Here is an 18,513-nt window from a genome sequence, read left to right on the forward strand (position 1 = left end):
AAGCAACATCATGATAAACGGAGAAAAAAATTGAAGTTGTCAAGGATTTCGTTTTACTTAGATCCACAATCAACACCCGCGGAAGCGGCAGTCAAGAAATCAAATGATATATTGTATTGGGCAAATCTGCTGCAAAAAAGTCTCTTTAAAGTGTGAAAAGCAAAGATGTCACTTTGAGGACTAAGGTGTGCCTGACACAAGCTGTGGTATTTTCGGTCGCCTCACACGCGTGTGAAAGCCACACATTGAATAAGGAAGACGGAAGAAGAATTGATGCTTTTGAATTATGGTGTTGGCAAAGAATATTGAGTATGTGATGGACTGCCAGAAGAATGAACAAATCTCTCTTGGAAGAGGTACAGCCAGAACGCTCCTTAGAAGCGAGGATGATGAAACTTGTATATTTTGGACGTTATAAGGAGGGACCAGTGCCTGTAGGACATCATGCACAAAAGAGGAAGATCCTCGATGAGATGGATTGATACAGTGGCTGCAACAATGGGCTTAAAAGCCTGGCTGCAACAATGGGCTTAAACAGCATGATTGCGAGGCTGGTGCAGGAGAGGGCAGAGTTTCGTTCTGTTGTACATAGGGTCGCTATGAGTTGGAGCTGATTGGATGGCACCTAACAACAATTATAACAACAACAGAATTTTTTTGTAAGCCCAGCTTACGTGTATCAGTATACCTACAAGGCTAAAACTATGCTAATTTGCTTTTAGAACTTTCTGATGTGCTCCTGGCAGAGCTATCTTTATTACCCAATTACAATGACACTTCAAATGACTTGGTTTCGTCTGCACGCACTACAAGCATGTGCTGTTGTTTTAGTTGCTGCTGGTGTTTTTATAGTCACTGATTTTGTCAAATTTTCTGGAGTTAGCTAAAATGTTGTAATTAGCATGGGCTGATGACATCATGAGTTATCACACTGGGTGACACCAACCCTAGTGATGCCACTGCTGACGTCACCCGTATTTCTAATTTCCTTTCCCATTACTGAAAGTAACAAGTGTCTGCTATCTAGAAAGTGACTCCCCCTCTCTCTCCCTCCCATTCTTGGTAACCATCGAAGAATGTTGCTTTCTGTGTATAAAGCTATTCTTGATTTTTTTATAAAAATAGTGCCATACAATATTTGTCCTTTTGTGATTGACTTGTTTCACTCAGCATTAATGTCCTCCAGATTCGTCTATGTTATGTTTCATGGACTCCTCATTATTCTGTATAGTTACACAGTATTCCATTGCATGTATGTACCCACAGTTTGTTTAGCCATTCATCCACTGATGGGCACTTAGGTTATTTCCCTTTTTGCTGTTATGAGTAATGCTGCAGTGAACCTGGGTGTGTGTATGTCTGTTCGTGTCACTGCTCTTATGTATATCTAGGAGTAGGATTGCTGGATCATAAGGTATTTCTACTTCTAGCTTTTTGAGGAAGCACCATACTGTTTTCCATAGTAGTTGTACCATTTTACAATCCCACCAGCAATGTTTAAAAGTTCAGTCCCGCCACAACCTCACCGGCATTTGTTGTTTTCTGTTTTTTGATTACTGCCATTTTTGCAGGGGTGAGACGATATCTTATAGTTTTGATTTGTATCTCTCTAATGGCTAATGAGAGCCTGGTGGCCTAGTGGTTAAGAGTTTGGCTGCTAACCAAAAGGTTGGCAGTTCAAATCCACCAGCCGCGCCTTGGAAACCCTATGGGGCAGTTGTACTCTGTCCTGTGGGGTCACTATGAGTCGGAACTGACTCCACGGCACCTAACATCAACAATGGCTAATGATAGCAAATATCTTGTCATGTATTTGTTAGGCTGCCTGCGATACTCTTTATTCTTAATTAGGCATTCCAAAAAAAAACAAAAGAACCCTTTCTTAGATAATTTAGAACACCTAACAAAATTAACAATAGTTTCTTGGTTTCATGTAACACCTGATCTGTATTCAGATTTCCCCTGTTGTCTCATGATACTAACAAAAATAACAGTAATTCCTTGATATCATCCAATACTGAGTCCATGTTAAAATTCATCAGTTGACTCAATATTGTTTGTTACAGTTAGTGTGTTGAAATCAGAATCCAACCAGGATACACAAAAGACTCTTGATCTAGATCGGGATTTCTCAACCTCAGCATGTTAGGATATTTTGTGCAAGATTATTCCTGTTGTGGGGGGCTTCCTATGCAATTTGTAGGTTGTTTAGCAGCGTCTCTGGCCTCTACTCACTATCTGACAGTAGCAGCCCCCAGTTGTGACAACCAAAAATGTTTCTAGACATTGCAGAATATCCCCTGGGGGGCAAAATTACCGTTGGTTGAAAACTCCGGATCTAGATCAGTCCTTTCTACTCTTTTTTTCTCCCCCATGCCATTGAACGTAATGAAAAATCTGCATCAGTTGTCCTATAAAATGTCCTACCTTCTGGTTTGTCTGTTAGCTTGCGTTCTCATGGTGTCCTTTGACTTCTTCCTGTCTCTAGTTTTTTGTAAACCAGAAGTTAACTCTGAAGGCTGCTTAAATTTAAATTCGACTGTCTTTTGGCAAGTGTACTTCATAGGTGGTGCTGTGTACTTTATATGCATCCATCAGGAAGCACACAATGCCTCTTTGTCCCACTGTTAGCAGTGCCAGCGTTGATCAATAGATTCTGATGGTGACAATCTAGTCCCTTCACTGTGGAGCTCCACATCTATCTTTCATCTAATACTTCATCTAGTGGTTCATCATTGATGGTATTTGCCTGAATAAATTATTTAGTTAGAGGCTGTAATATGGTGATTTTTCTGTCATTTCTTCCACAATTACTATATGTAATTCTTTACAGAAAAACTTGCCCTCATGAACTAGGGCTATTTGGTAGAAATACAGTTACTATATAGGAAAAACAGGATAAATTTTTTTTTTCCATTTAATTTTTAGTGTTCAGAGTAAAGCATTGGTGATTTAATGGAATGTGTCTTTTTTGAAGAACTAGCTTTTCTGTACATTTAAAGGATTTACTAGATAAAGTACATAGTAACCTTTTTTCATTAATTATGATTTTATTTATCCTTTTCTCAAAACAACTTGTTTAGGTAAAGCTGTTGGCTTTGATTAGAGTTTTTAGAGGTGTCATTTATTTAATGTTCAAGTATTTATTGAGTAATAATTATGTGCCAAGTACTGTGCTTAGTACTGAAGATTAAATGGTGAACAACATAGACATGGTACCTGCCCTCATTGACTTCGTTGTTCCATTGGGAAAGAATGACATTTAATAAGTAATTAAGAGAAGTACAGTTGCTATGAGATTATATCATATTACTACATTATTGGGTAAGAACAAACCCATTGTATTCACAGTGCCTGGCGCAGGGTCTAGCAGATAATAAGTGAAGAACAAATATTTGTTTAATGGTTGAACACAGCTGGGAACTCTAACCTAATTGAGGAGACTTCCCTTTGTAAGTGATATTTAAGTGAAACCTGAAGCATTGGTAGGAATTAATCAGATAGAGTTCAAAGAATTAAGTTAAGTAAGGCTAACTAAGGAGCTCTGGTGGTGCAGTAGGTAAGAGCTCAGGCTACTAACGGAAAGGTCAGCAGTTCAGATCCACCAGCTGCTCCTTGGAAACCCTATGGAGCAGTTCTACTCTGTTCTATAGGGTTGGAATTGAGTTGACGGCAGTGGTTTTTTTTTTTTTTTTTTTTTTTTTAAGGCTAACTGAAAGCTCAGGGTGAGAGTGGTAGGCACAGACCAGATCATGGAGGGCCTATTTAGGACTTTATTCTTAGGGCAGTGGGAGGCCTTGAAAGGATTTTGTACAGGTGAATGTGACAGATAGGAATTTTTGAAAGTTCACTCTGCCTGCAGTGTGGAGAGTGGAATCAAAAGGAGCAAGAAATTTAGAGAGAATAGTTACTGAAATAATTCAGGCAAGAGTGGCTTAGACTTGGATGGTGATAAAGAAGATGGAGAGAAGAGGAAGGACTGGATAAATATTTAGGTGCTACAATACAGTTGGAGATTGAGTAGAAGTGGAGAAGGAACTTCAAGACGATTTCTGGTTTTCTGGAATGGGCCGCTGGGTAGATGGTAGTTCTGTTTACCAAAATAGAAAAACTTAGAGGAGAAGGAAGAACAAGTTTGGGGTTGAGAGGAAAATGATGATGTGACTGCCTTTCAGGTCTTTTAGACTTAAGATGCCAAATGAAGGTGTCCAGGTGGCAGTTAGATATATAGGTCTGGAGATCTAGGAGACATGATAGATTTGTAAGTCATCAGCATAAAAATGGTATTTGAAGGCAGGGAAATAGATGAAGTATTCCAAAGAGTGTGTGTAGAGTAAGAACAGAGGTTAAAGGACATTGGGCTGAGCCCCTTGGGATACCAGTGTCTAAGAGGACCAGTGACCAAACAGGTAGATGGAAAATCAGTACAGTGCAGTGTCACAGAAGTGAAGGGAAGACTGTTTCTAGGAGGAGGGAGTGGTCAGCTGTGTCACATACTGCTGAAATGTCAAGGAAGATAAAGACTTCAGGTCATCTTTTGCATTTACTGACATGTAGATTATCGTTGACCTTGGCAGGAGCAGTTTCATAGTGACTGAAGCCATGTTACATTGATTTGACGAGTGATGGAAGGTGAGGAAATGGGGATGGTGAGTATAGACAACTCTTTCAAGAAGTTTGACTGAAGGAGAGTGAGAGAGAGTGAGGACAGGAGTTGGAGGATGAGGTGAAATAAAAGAGCATTTTTTTTTTAAAGATGGGAACTATTTGGTGGCTGTAATTCCTAAATTGTCTGTCAGTTTGTTGTACTGTGGTGGCTTGCGTATTGCTATGATGCTGGAATCTATACCACCAGTGGTGGACAGGTTTCAGTGGAGCTTCCAGACTAAGACAGACTGGGAAGAAGGACCTGGCAGTCTATTTCTGAAAAAACTGGCCAGTAAAAACCTTATAAATAGCAGCAGTACATTGTCTGATATAGTGCTGGAAGATGAGCCCCTCAGGTTGGAAGACACTCAGAATTACTGGGAAAGAGCTGCCTCCTCAAGGTGGATTTGGCCTTAATGATGTGGATGGAGTAAGGCTTTCGGGACCTTCGTTTGCTGATGTGACATGACGCAAAATGAGAAGAAGTAGCTGCAAACATCCATTAATAATCGGAACATGGAATGCATGAAGAATGAATCAAAGAAAATTGGAAGTTGTCAAAAATGAAATGAGATGCTTGAAGATTGATATCCTAGTCATTAGTGAGCTGAAATGGACTGGTATTGGCCATTTTGAATAAGACAATCATATGGTCTGTTGTGCTGGAAATGACAAAGAGGAATGGTGTCATATCCATTGTCAAAAAGAACATTTCAAGATCTATCCTGAAACACAAGGCTGTCAGTGATAGGATAATATCCATACACCTGCAAGGAAGACCAGTTAGTATGACTGTCATTCAAATTTACACACCAACCACTAATGCCAAAGATGAAAAAATTGAAGATTTTTACCAACTTCTGCAGTCTGAAATTGATCAAACATGCAATCTAGATGCATTGAAAATTACTGGTGGTTGGAATGCATAAGTTGGAAACAAAGAAGGATCAGTAGTTGGAAACTATGGCCTTGGTGATAGAAACGATGCCAAGATTGCATGATAGAATTTTGCAAGACTAGCGACTTCTTCATTGGAAATACCATTTTTCAACAACATAAATGATGACTGTACACGTGGACCTCGCTAGATGGAATACCCAGGATTCAAATCAACTACATCTGTGGAAAGAGACGATGGAAAAGCTCAGTATTGTCAGTCAGAGCAAGGCCAACTGCACAACAGATAATCGATTGTTCATATGCAAGTTCAAGTGGAAGCTGAAGAAAATTAAAACAAGTCCACAGGAGCCAAAGTACAACCTTGTGTATATGCCACCTGAACTTAGAGACCATCTCAAGGATAGATTTGACGCATTGAATACTGATGACTGAAAACCCGATGAGTTGTGGAATGACATCAAAGACTTCATACATGGAGAAAGCAAGAAGTCATTAAAAAGACTAAAATGAATGTCAGAAGAGACTCTGAAACATGCTCTTGAATGTAGAGTAGCTAAAGTGAACGGAAGAAATAATGAAGTAAAAGAACTGGACAGAAGATCTCAAAGGGTGGCTCGAGAAGACAGAGTAGAGTGTTATAATGAAATATGCAAAGAGCTGGAGTTAGAAAACCAAAAAGGAAGAACACACTCGGCATTTCTCAAGTTGAAAGAACTGAAGAAACAATTCAAGCCTCGAGTTGCAATATTGAAAGATCCTATGGGAAAAAAATTGAACAATGCAGAAGGCATCAAAACAAGATGGAAGGGATACATAGAGTCACAGTACCAAAAAGAATTGTCGACGTTCAACCATTTGAGGAGGTGGCATATGACCAAGAACTGATGGTACTGAAGGAAGAAGTCCAAGCTGCAGTGAAGGCACTGGGGAAAGACAAGGCTGCAGTAATTGATGGAATACCAATTGAGATGTTTCAACAAATGGATGCGATGCTGGAAGCGTTCATTTATCTATGCCAAGAGATTTGGAAGACAGCTATCTGGCCAGCCGACTAGAAGAGATCCATATTTGTGCCCATTCCAAAGAAAGATGTTGTAATGGAATGTGGAAATTGTCTAACAGTATCATTAATATCACACACAAGTAAAATTATGCTAAAGATCATTTAAAAGCAATTTTAGCAATATATTGACAGGCAACTGCCAGAAATTAAAGCCAGGTTCAGAAGAGGACGTGGAACGAGAGATATCTTTGCTGATATCAGATGGATCTTGGCCGAAAGCAGAGACTACCAGGAAGATGTTTACCTATGTTTTATTGGCTGCAAAAGCATTCGATTGTGTGGATCATAACAAATTATGGAATTCCCAAAGAATGGGAATTCCAGAACACTTAATGGTGCTCATGCGAAAGCTGTACATAGGCCAAGAGACAGTTGTTCAGACAGAGCAAGGGGATACTGCATGGTTTAAAATCAGGAAATGTGTGCGTCAGGGTTGTATCCTTTCACCATACTAATCTGTATGCTGAGAAAATAATCCAAGAAGCTGGACTATATGAAGGAAGAACGGAACATCAGGATTGGAGGAAGACTCATTATCAACACGCAATGTGCAGATGACACAACCTTGCTTGCTGAAAGGGAAGAGGACTTGAAGCACTTATTGGTGAAGATCAAAGACTACAGCCTTCAGGATGAATTACACCTTAACTTAAAGAGAACAAAAATCCTCACAGCTGGACCAATAAGAAACATCATGATAAAGGGAGAAAAAAATTGAAGTTGTCAAGGATTTCATTTTGTTTGGATCCACAATCAATGCCCACGGAAGCAGCAGTCAGGAAATCAAACAACATATTGCATCGGGCAAATCTGCTACAAAAGACTTATTTAATGTGGTAAAAAAAAAAGTTGTTACTTTGAGGGCTAAGATGCGCCTGACCCAAGCCATGGTGTTTTGTATTTTCATTTGCCCCATATGCATGTGAAAGCTGGACAATGAATAAGGAAGACGGAAGAAGAATTGATGCCTTTGAATTATGGTATTGGCGAAGAATATGGAATATACCCTGGACTGCCAGAAGAATGAACAAATCTATTTTGGAAGAAGTATAACCAGAATGCTCCTTAGAAGCAAGGATGGCGAGACTTTGTCTCACATACTTTGGACATGTTATCAGGAGGGACCAGTCACTGGAGATGGACATCATGCTTGGTAAAGTAGAGGGTCAACAAAAAAAGAGGAAGACCCTAAAGGAGATGGATTGACACAGTGGCTGTAACAATAGGCTCAAACATAGCACGATTGTGAGGATGGCGCAGGACTGGGCAGTGTTTCATTCTGGTGTACATAGGGTTGCTATGAGTTGAAACTGACTTGATGACCCCTAACAACAACAACAATTCCTGGAGTAGAATGTAAATTTCAACAATATTTAAAATAAATATATTTTAAATAAAACTTTAAAACAGAAATTCATTATTTTTCTAGGGCTTTTTCTCTGCTTAGAATATAAGACATAGAACATTCAGTGTTACAGGAATTTATAAGAATCAACCTGGATAGGGAAGGTAACCTTTCAGATCTTTAAAACAGTCAGTAATAAATTAGCATCTATTTGGTAAATAAATCAGCATCTTTTTGGTGAAAATATTTGTGACAAATAGTGCTTATATCCCTTACATTTTAACTCACTTCACTCAGTCTCATTTTAAATGTGACACATGTGCTGTGATTTTCCTCTACCTAGGAACCAATATCCCATGTGAGATGAAGTTGTCTGGTAAGATGGGACATTTAGAAAAACTGGTGTCTAGTACTAGCTTCATTAACAAGCCCAAGCACCCTTTTTCCTTTCTAAAATAGGGAGATAATCACTCTTCTCTTGGGGTTACTGAGGACATTTCTGAGCAATGTCATCATTATTCATTTGCAAAGCTTCAGAAATGTACAGAAGCCTTAGACTTTAGATTGAATTCGATCTGTTTTCTGCTTATTGGGTTCATATTCAATAGAAATTGGCATATGAGACATACTGTCAGTGTATTAACAAGTACTTGAGCCTCTAAAAAGGTTCTTCTTAGCCCTGGTCTGGGTTGAAGACAAAGATACGAAGCATGAGAATAAGGTGGGTGCAAAGTGGTAAGGAGTCTAGACGTGTACATTCTTCATGTCTGTAGCCATTGACTTCTAGTTTGTAAAAGATAGTTCGCATCTTTGTATATTTTAGTGATGTTTTCAGAGAAACTAAGAAAGGAAACTTTTAACTTCTTCTCTTTGAAAGGGACTGAGTTTATTTTTTGAGCTGAAGCATAAGCCTGCTGCTATTTTCAGTATTTTCTTAAAATGATGGAAGAAAAGTTGAAAATGTTTTAATACTAAATTGTCATTGACTATCATGCCCATTTATGCTCTGTTTTGTTTTTTTTTGTTTGTTGGTTTTTTACGTTGGTTAGTAAAAGTAATTATATCCCTGGATCTAACGACTGTGTATGATAATGAAAAACAAAAATCTCAGTCATGGGCCACACTTCAGGATGGAGTTAGTGAGATGGAGCTTGTTCTTCCCAACATATTGGAGCAAGTTGCAGGGTCATAGGAATGAGTGGCCTAGAGGGGAAGTCTTAATTTATCAACAAACATTTTTTGACATCCTACTGTGTGTTCCAGCACTATGCTTAAGTACCAAGTAGGATATCAGAAACGCACAAGACATCTCTCCCGTAAGAAAATTATATTCTATGAGTGAAAAAAACAGGTGACAAACAGTATGTTCAGTGAGAAAAGAAGTTATGGGTTATGTATATATTATGCATCTGTTTACATATGGAAAATTGGGAAAGTGATACAATAAAATATTAACAGTATAGAAAATCCTGGTTATCCAAAGATAATTGAATTAGAAACTGACCAAGTAAAATGAATCTATTTAGCATAGGGACCAAAAGTTTATTATAAAAAGTAAAAGAATTCATTGGACACAGTCTTGAAGGAGAAAGCCCAAAATGATGAAAATAAGCTGATTTTGTGTTCAGTGGAATTGTTATCTTAAAATGAATGGTGTCTTAGAATGAATAAATAATAAAGTATAGATTGGGTTTCTGTGCTATAATTTTTGCTACAAAATTGTATGGCAGCATTATACATCACTTTTTATCTAATTTTTGGATGTATTGAAAAATATTGTTGGGATTTATCAGTTTCCCAAACAGTTTATCAAATTTCCCAAAGGTTGACAATCAACCTTAGATATTTTGATCCTTCTCTTCCAGTTCCTGTTGTAAAAGTTCTCTTTGGTTGTTAACCGGTTAAGACTTCTGCCAGATCCTCATCTGTTATTAGTGAGTTCAGAAGTTATGCGACATCACTTTGATCAATTTCATAAAATCCTGCATTCCTTATAATTGAAGTGGAAGTAAATGCTGTTGCTAATCATAAGGGTATATAGGGCAGTTCATTAGTGAATATTTTAGTGTTATGACAACTACTGCTTTTCTTATGTAATGTTGTAATTATGGAGAATTATATAATGAATACTGGGATAATGAGGACTGACCCTGTAGTCTGAGTGGTGAGATTTTTTATTGATTTTAATTAATTAATTATTGTTTACTTCTATTTTCTAATTTTTTTCTAAACTGACTTACTAGTGTTGTAATTTTTTAAAAATGGAAACACAAAACAAGCTCCTGGAAAATTACAGTGTGATTTGGAAGAAAAAGCCAAGACTTTTAGAATAAGTAAAAAGCATTTTAAAATGTATGTGCAGTATGGCTAGACTAATGATATATAGGTGTTTAAAAGAGGGAGGCGCACTGGAGGAGAGAGGAGTTAGAGAGGAGAAGTAGGATTATTTGATTATATACCCAGTCCTCACTTAATGACTTTGTTAGGTTCCAAAGACCAGGTCATTAGGTGAAAATCAGCATTACAAGAAAATGTAGGATGACTACGTCGGATCACAAATGGAGGATGACTGCATCATTACATAACTGTCAGATTACATCATTAGATAACTGCCAACTACATCATTATATGACTGCTAAATTACATCATTACATTACTGCCAAACCACTGAGAATCATGGCCCAGCCAAGCTGACATGTAACCTTAACCATCACAGCCAACACTACTCTCCCCTCACCTCTTGGTGTTGGTTACTGCCAAACATACGTCGTTACTGCACAAAATAGTCAGATAATAGATTTTTATACCGTTGTCGTGAATGCAAAATGTCGGGTAATGTGACAGTCAATAAGTGAGGAGTAGGTGTGTTCATTAATTACAGCCCCCTGTGGATAAATATAAAGAAACTAAAGGCAGATTAAAAATAAGTAGCTGTGTCCCAAAAGAATTGAAAGCAGGTATGCAAACTGAAGCTCGTACACCAGTGTTCATTGCAGCACAATTTACAATAGCCCAAAGGTAGAAACAACCTAAATATCCATCAACAGATGAATGGATAAACAAAATGTGGCATATCCATATATTATTTACCCATAAAGAGAAATGAAGTCCTGGTACATGTTACAACATAGATGCGCCGTAAACATGCTGAGTGAAATGTTAGTCACAAAAGGACAAATATTGTGTGGTCCCACTTATAAGAAATAGGCAAATGTAAAGAGACCAAAGCTTATTAGTGATTACTAGAGGTGAGAGGAGGGGAAAAACAGGAGTCATTGCTTAGGGGGCACTGAGTTTCTGTTAATAGCGGTGGAATGATTTGGAAAAGGATAGTGGTAATGGTTGTACAACGTGATGAACGTAATCAATGCCACTGAATTGTACATGTAAAACTTGTTGAATTGGCAAATATTTTGTTAAATTTACTGCAATTTAAAAAAAAAGTAGCTGTGAATACTAATCCTGAGTTTACTTTGATTATTTATCCAAATAACTGTTCTAACCTCCAAAACCATGTATTTTAAGAGTAGAGAAGTATGTTGAATTAATACGTTTAATTTAAATTTATAAATTTGGGGGATGAATTGAAATTTTTCTCTCACCTACTGTTGATTAACATCTTGTTTACTTATTTGCCTTTTTCAGTCCAGATTTGCCTTTCTTACATATAGATACATGAACACAGACACAAATATAACTCCCTATCAAACCAAGTTGCAGAGATACAAGGATTGTCAATTAAAATTCTTAAAAATGGTTTATGTTTTAGGAACAGCAGCAGTATTGGTACCGACAGCACCTGCTTAGTTTGCAGCAGAGAACAAAAGTACATCTGCCTGGACACAAAAAGGGTCCTGTTGTAGCAAAGGATGCATCAGAGCCAGTAAAAGAAGAAGTTACTGTACCTGTCACTAGTCAAGTAGCAGAACCCCCTCCATCTGAGGAGCCTCCATTACCCCCCTCTAATGAAGAGGAGCCACCTCCTCTCCCACCAGAGGAGCCCCAGGTAACCATGTAATTAATTACTATAGTTTATTAAATTGTTAGACTTTTCTTGGTTCATTTATGTACATCTTTATACATAGATATATAGTTACATGTATTTTTTTAAGTATGTGTACAATTCTGTTTGTGGACTAATCAGATATATGTCTTATCAGATTTAGAAATGTTTTTTTCCTGGTTTAAGTGAGAGTAAAGAATTAGACACTCTTCTGCATTGAGCGTCTCTAAGTCCTAAAGGGGTGCCAGGATGGTTTTATAACGTAGATCGCACAGGGCAGTAGTTAAGAGCTTCAGCTCTAGAGTCAGACTGCCCAAGCAGGAGCCCAGGCAACGCCACTTGTTGGTGACAACTTTAGACATATTAGTTAACCATCCTGAACTTCAATTTCCTCATCTGCAAAATGGGCATATTCAAATAGTGCCTATTTTATAGAGCCATTGAGGCATTAAATGTGATAATCCTTGTCACTTAGCATAGTGTTTGGCGCATTGAAAGTTCTCACACGGGTCCAAAGATAATTGTTCTCCCAAGAGCCTTATGTGAAAACCTTATTGAAACATAGTGATTGGATTGTAGTTCTTTGGTGAAGAGTGACTAAGGTGAAAAAGAAAGAGATTTGCTTCGAAACCTCTCATACAGTGAAAAGGACAGGAATCGTAGGTTCACTTTCTGCTGGTGAAATGGTTTCCTCTTTAGGAATGGTGGGATTATCATTCCAGTGAAGACTGGAGTTTATAAATGCCTTTGTATTAGTATCCATAATAGCAGTAGGGATAGAGCTAGGTGTTTTATCTAAAGATAGAATAGCTTGTCTCATTCATCTAGACATGTAGGAATTCTGAACTTTACAGTAGTACATTTATAAAATATTCAGTTTTTTTTTTAAATTTCGTTGCTGTTTTATGATTTATATAAAAATGTATTTTCTTTTATTTTTAGTCTGAGGACCCAGAAGAAGATGCCAGGTTAAAACAGTTGCAGGCTGCAGCAGCACACTGGCAGCAGCACCAGCAACATCGAGTCGGCTTCCAGTATCAGGGAATAATGCAGAAGCACACTCAGTTACAGCAGATCCTGCAACAGTATCAGCAGATTATACAGCAGCCACCACATATACAGGCAAGTGCTTTCTCAGTTGACAAATAGGAAATTGCCCCAAGAAGTTTAAAGGATTTGTTACTTCTGAAAGAGATCTGAGTGTGAAGTACTAAAGATATCAAGTGTTAACAGTTGTTTCCCAAGGGGTGCCCAACTAGTTATCTGTCACATTACCCTGGGGGCTTGGGAAGTATGGTATAATGTACATGCTCTTGCGGAAGGACGGCATAATGGAGTCTCCTAATGGCGTCAACTCTTGCTAAATGTTATAGTACTATAGTTAAGGAATTTAAGAACCAAGGATTTTTACTGCATAGTTGCAAGTTAACCTGTGTTTCACATACAGACCACTACAGTAGTAGACAAGCAAATAATCCACCGAAAAGACCAAACCACAATAACAACAAAAAATTCTAAACAAATAGATCATAAAAGATAAAGCAACTTGGATACTTGTTTTTCTTGTATCTTTGAGGTAATATCTTGCATTTATATATTTATAATAATAAATCATTTTTCAAGTTCTTAAAATGATCTGTGTTAATATTAAGCACTTGGAAAATACTCATTGATGAAGTAGATATTTGCTTTAGTGTTTGGCTGATTTTTCTAACTCTGTAATAACATAAACGTAAGTCAAAAGAAGGAAGAAAAATGATCATTGAAAGAATTTGACAAATTTATTCTTAGCCTCTCAAAGTCTTTAGTGTTTTAATTTCTTAAGGCTTCAAATGTCTTTAATTCATTAGTATTTTAGCTTGTGATTAATTCTCTTGTGTGAATGTTTTAAAATAATTTTTATTCCTTTACTTGTAGACCATGTCTGTAGATATGCAGTTGCGGCACTATGAAATGCAGCAGCAGCAGTTTCAACATCTCTACCAAGAATGGGAGCGAGAGTTTCAGCTATGGGAGGAACAACTCCATTCCTATCCTCATAAAGATCAGCTTCAGGAGTATGAGAAACAGTGGAAAACATGGCAGGGACATATGAAAGCCTCTCAGACCTATCTCCAGGAGAAAGTCAATTCATTGCAAAACATGAAGAATCAGTATATGGGGAACATGTCAATGCCACCTCCTTTTGTTCCATATTCTCAGATGCCTCCACCTCTACCAACAATGCCCCCTCCAGTACTGCCTCCATCATTACCACCTCCAGTGATGCCCCCAGCCCTGCCTTCTACTGTGCCGCCACCTGGCATGCCCCCACCTGTGATGCCACCTTCTCTACCAACCTCTGTGCCCCCACCAGGGATGCCTCCATCTCTCTCTTCAACAGGGCCACCACCAGTTCTGCCCCCACCTTCCCTCTCTTCTGCAGGGCCACCACCAGTTCTGCCCCCACCGTCTCTCTCTTCAACGGCACCTCCTCCTGTTATGCCCCTCCCACCGTTGTCTTCGGCCACACCCCCTCCAGGAATACCTCCCCCTGGAGTTCCACAAGGGATACCGCCTCAGTTAACAACAGCCCCAGTTCCACCAGCTTCCAGTTCTCAGAGCTCACAAGTTCCAGAGAAACCTAGGCCAGCACTGCTTCCCACTCCTGTGTCTTTTGGTTCAGCCCCACCCTCAACTTACCGTCCTCCAATGCAGTCAGCTATTGGCCCGTCAGAACAAGTGAATTCTAAAGCTCCTCTGAATAAGTCTACTCCGTCATACAGTTCATTCTCATCTGAGCAAGGACTTGGGGAATCTTCAGCTGCAGTGAAGGACATGCCAGTGAGGTCAGGTGGACTGCTTCCAGATCCTCCTAGAAGCAGTTACTTGGAAGGTCCAAGAGGCCCAAGGTAGGTTTGCTTTTTTTTGTTTGTTTGTTTCATTATTTTGTTGAGTTAAGCTTCGTAGGTGTTGATGATATAAAAAGCTTCATTTATGTAATTTTTATATTCTCTTTTTTGTACTATTATTTTGTATACATTCCTGACTCAAAATTAATAATGTTAGTATTGTTAGCTTTTTACACATCACATAATGAAATCTAGAAATGGTAATATACCCCCATTTCTTTGATGTCATTGCCTTTATCCTGTATGTAGAGGTTACAGTCCAGAATGAATTTAGTGTTTAAGAGTGATGTTTATCAAGTTGTTATTGACTTTTCAGCTTCAGAAATAATTTTTATTAAATTTATTTATTTATTTTTTTGCTTTTCATTTTTTTGACAAACAGATGAATTGGTGGCTATTATTTGTTAGATAATGTGCTGACTATTGGGGTTAAAGGTGAATAAGCCAATATTGTAGTGATACAAAGCAATGAAATTTAGTGTAAGAGTAAATAGAACTTTTATTTTATCCATTTCCAGCAACTATTGACTAAGTTCCTGTTCTGTGGCAGGCCCTAGAGATACAGTAGTGAATTTAAAGAACAAATAAAATCCCTGCCCCTGTGGAGCTTACATTTATACTTTTCCTCAATTAGGGAAATATTTTTCTTTTGTTTAAGCCACATTTTTATTTAGAAAAGCAAAACAAACAAAAAAAAACTAGTACACTTTCTATCTTTTTTTTCTTCATGCCTTTTAAAAAATAGTAAATTAATTTTACCAAGTTTATAAAAACATTTTTCTTCCCAGATAGTTTTTGTATACAAAAATATTTTCAAATCAGATATTTTTCTAATTGGAAATTATAACAGAAATATATACTCCTTATACAAAATTCAGACATTACAGAAAAGTATAGGAAAAAGTGAAAGTCACCTATTTCCACCATCTTCAGTAATCATTTTTTAAATATATGTCATAACAGTAGGATTGTACTAAGTATATTCTCTTGTAACTTGCTTTTTCCACTTATCAGAATATTGATGGTTAGCACGTCATCTTAAATTTAAACTTAATTTTAGCATTTGAAAGCAAAATATATCTTTTATCTGTTCTCCAAGTTTTAATTCTGAAAACAATGTGACACAAAACTATTCAGCATCAAAGCTAAGTGAAGGTAGAGGCAATAACATGAATGCTTCTGTGTACCAGAAGCCTTACTAGAGACTTTAATCTCATGTAGCCTTCTGAACCTGCCTGTGAACTAGGCAGGTTATCCTACCTTTACCCTTTACAAACTGAGATTGAGAGGATTAGAGAATTTGCTCAAGGTCATGTGGCTGGGAGAGTTGAGCCCCAGTCCACACCCAGGTGGAGCTGAGTCTCAGAGTCCCCAGAGCAAAAACACTAAGAACTGTATTTAATGCTATGATTCAATGATATCCATACTGTTAGTTTTTTTTAAATTTATCCTCGTAAAATTTATATAACAAAAAATTTGCCATTTTAACCATTTTTAAGTATACAGTTCAGTAACATTAATTACATTCACTGTGTTGTGCAATCACCACCACTATTCCCAAAAGTTTTTCATCACCCCAAAGAGAAACTCAGTACCCCTTAAGCAATTACTCTCTACGTCCCCTTCCCCCATCCCCTGATAACCACTAAGAAACTTTTGTTTTTATGCATTTGCTTATTCTAGATATTTCATATAAGTGGGGTCATACAATATATATCTGTATGTGTCTCACTTATTTCATTCAGCATAATGTTTTCAAGGTCCATCCATGTCAGCATATATCAGGACTTCATTTCTCTTTATGGCTGCATAATATTCCATTGCATGTATATACTACATTTTATTTATCCATTCACCTGTTGATGGACACTTGGATTGTTTCCACCTTTTGACTATTGTGAATAATGCTGCAGTGAACATTGGTGTACAAGTATCTGTTTAAGTCCCTGCTTTCAAGTCTTTTGGATATAAACCTAGGAGTAAAATTGCTGGGTCATATGGTTGTTGTTGTTAGGTGCTGTTGAGTTGATTTTTGACACATAGCAAACTCATGTGACAGAGTAGAGCTGCCCAATAGGTTTTTCTAGGCTATAATCTACAGGAGCAGATCACCAGGTCTTTCATCTTGTGGAGCCACTGGGTGGCTTTGAACTGCTAGCCTTTTGGTTAGCAGCCGTGAGCACTTAACCACTGTGCAACCAGGGCTCCTTAGGGTCATGTGGTAACTCTGTTTTTGAGGAACCACCCAACTCTGTGTTTTCCACAGCATCTACACCATGTTACATTGTCACCAGCAATGCACAAGGGTTCCAGTTTCTTTACATCTTCACCAACACTTGTTATTTTCTGTTTTCTGATAATAGCCATCTTATTGGGTGTGAAGTGGTATCGCATTGTGGTTTTGATTTGCATTTCCCTAATGACTAATGATGTTGAACACATTTTCATGTGCTCGTCAGCCATTTGTATATCTTCTTGGAGAAATGTCTATTCAGGTTCTTTTGCCTGTTTTTTAGTTGGGTTGTTTATCTTTTTGTTGTTGAGTTATAGTAGTCCTTTAAATATTCTGGTTATTAAACCCATATTAGATATGTGGTTACCAAAAGTTTTCCCATTCTGTGGGTTGTCTCTTTATGTTCTTGATAAAGTTCCTTGATGCACAGAAGTTTTTAATTTTGATAGAGTTCAACTTATCATTTTTTCTTTAGTCGTTTGTACTTTTAGTGTCATATGTAAGAATCTGTTGTCAAAAAGAAAGTCTTGAAGCTTTGCCTCTATGTTTTCTGCTACGAATTTTGCGGTTTTAGATTATGGTTAAGTCATTGATCCATTTTGAGTGTCAGGTGTATCTTTTTTTTTTTTTTTTTTAAATTGTCTTTTAGGTGAAAGTTTACACAGCAAATTAGATTCCCATTCAACAATTCATAAATTGTTCCATGACATTGGTTAGTCCCAGCAGTGTGTCAGCACCCACATCATTTCTACCTTGCCTGCCCTGTTTCAATCCATCCAGTTTCCCTACCCCTCCTTGCCTTCTCGTCTTTGCTTTTGGGTAAATGTTCACCGTTTGGTCTCATATAGTTGATTGTTTAAAGGAGCATATTCCTTATGGGTGTTATTTATTTTAGAGGCCAGTATATTATTTGGCTAAAAGGTGACCTCTGGGAGTGGCTTCCAGGTTAAAAGGGTATCTTAGGGTGATACCCTTAGGGTTCCTCTAGTCTCTTTCAGTCCAGTGAGTCTGTTGTTGTTTTTATGAATTTGAGTTTTGTTCTACATTTTTCTCCCATTCTGACTGGGACCTTCTATTATGTCCCTGGTCAGAACAGTTTGTAGTGGTAGCTGAGCACCATCTAGTTCTTTTGGTCTCAGGCTAGAAGATGCTGCAGTATCATGTGTTCCATTAGTCCTGTGGACGAATTTCTTCCTTGAGTCTTTGGTTTCCTTCACTCTCCTTTGCTCCAGACAGGAAGAGACCAATAATTGTATCTTAGATGACCACTGGCAAGCTTTTACGATCCCAGACACTATGCACCAAACTAGGGTGTAGAACATTATCTTTATGAACTAAGTTATGCAAATTGACCTACTTGTCCCACAAGACTATGGTCCTGAGACTTGAAACCCAGTAAATCAATCCCATGAGGTATTTGGACATGTCTAG

The 18,513-nt window shown here is 37.8% G+C and overlaps 1 protein-coding gene across 1 annotated transcript in view; it reads left to right on the forward strand.

Annotated features, from left to right (window-relative positions):
• Window positions 1-18,513, forward strand: part of YLPM1 (YLP motif containing 1) — an 85,861-nt gene that overhangs the window by 6,946 nt on the left and 60,402 nt on the right. The window contains exons 2-4 of the mRNA XM_004371043.3: window positions 11,725-11,961; window positions 12,901-13,080; window positions 13,876-14,849. Coding sequence (XP_004371100.1) covers window positions 11,725-11,961; window positions 12,901-13,080; window positions 13,876-14,849 — 1,391 coding nt within the window. The remainder of the gene's footprint in view (window positions 1-11,724; window positions 11,962-12,900; window positions 13,081-13,875; window positions 14,850-18,513) is intronic.

This window comes from Trichechus manatus, unplaced genomic scaffold (genome assembly GCF_000243295.1).
Source record: "Trichechus manatus latirostris isolate Lorelei unplaced genomic scaffold, TriManLat1.0 scaffold00010, whole genome shotgun sequence".
NCBI classification, from domain to species: Eukaryota; Metazoa; Chordata; class Mammalia; order Sirenia; family Trichechidae; genus Trichechus; species Trichechus manatus.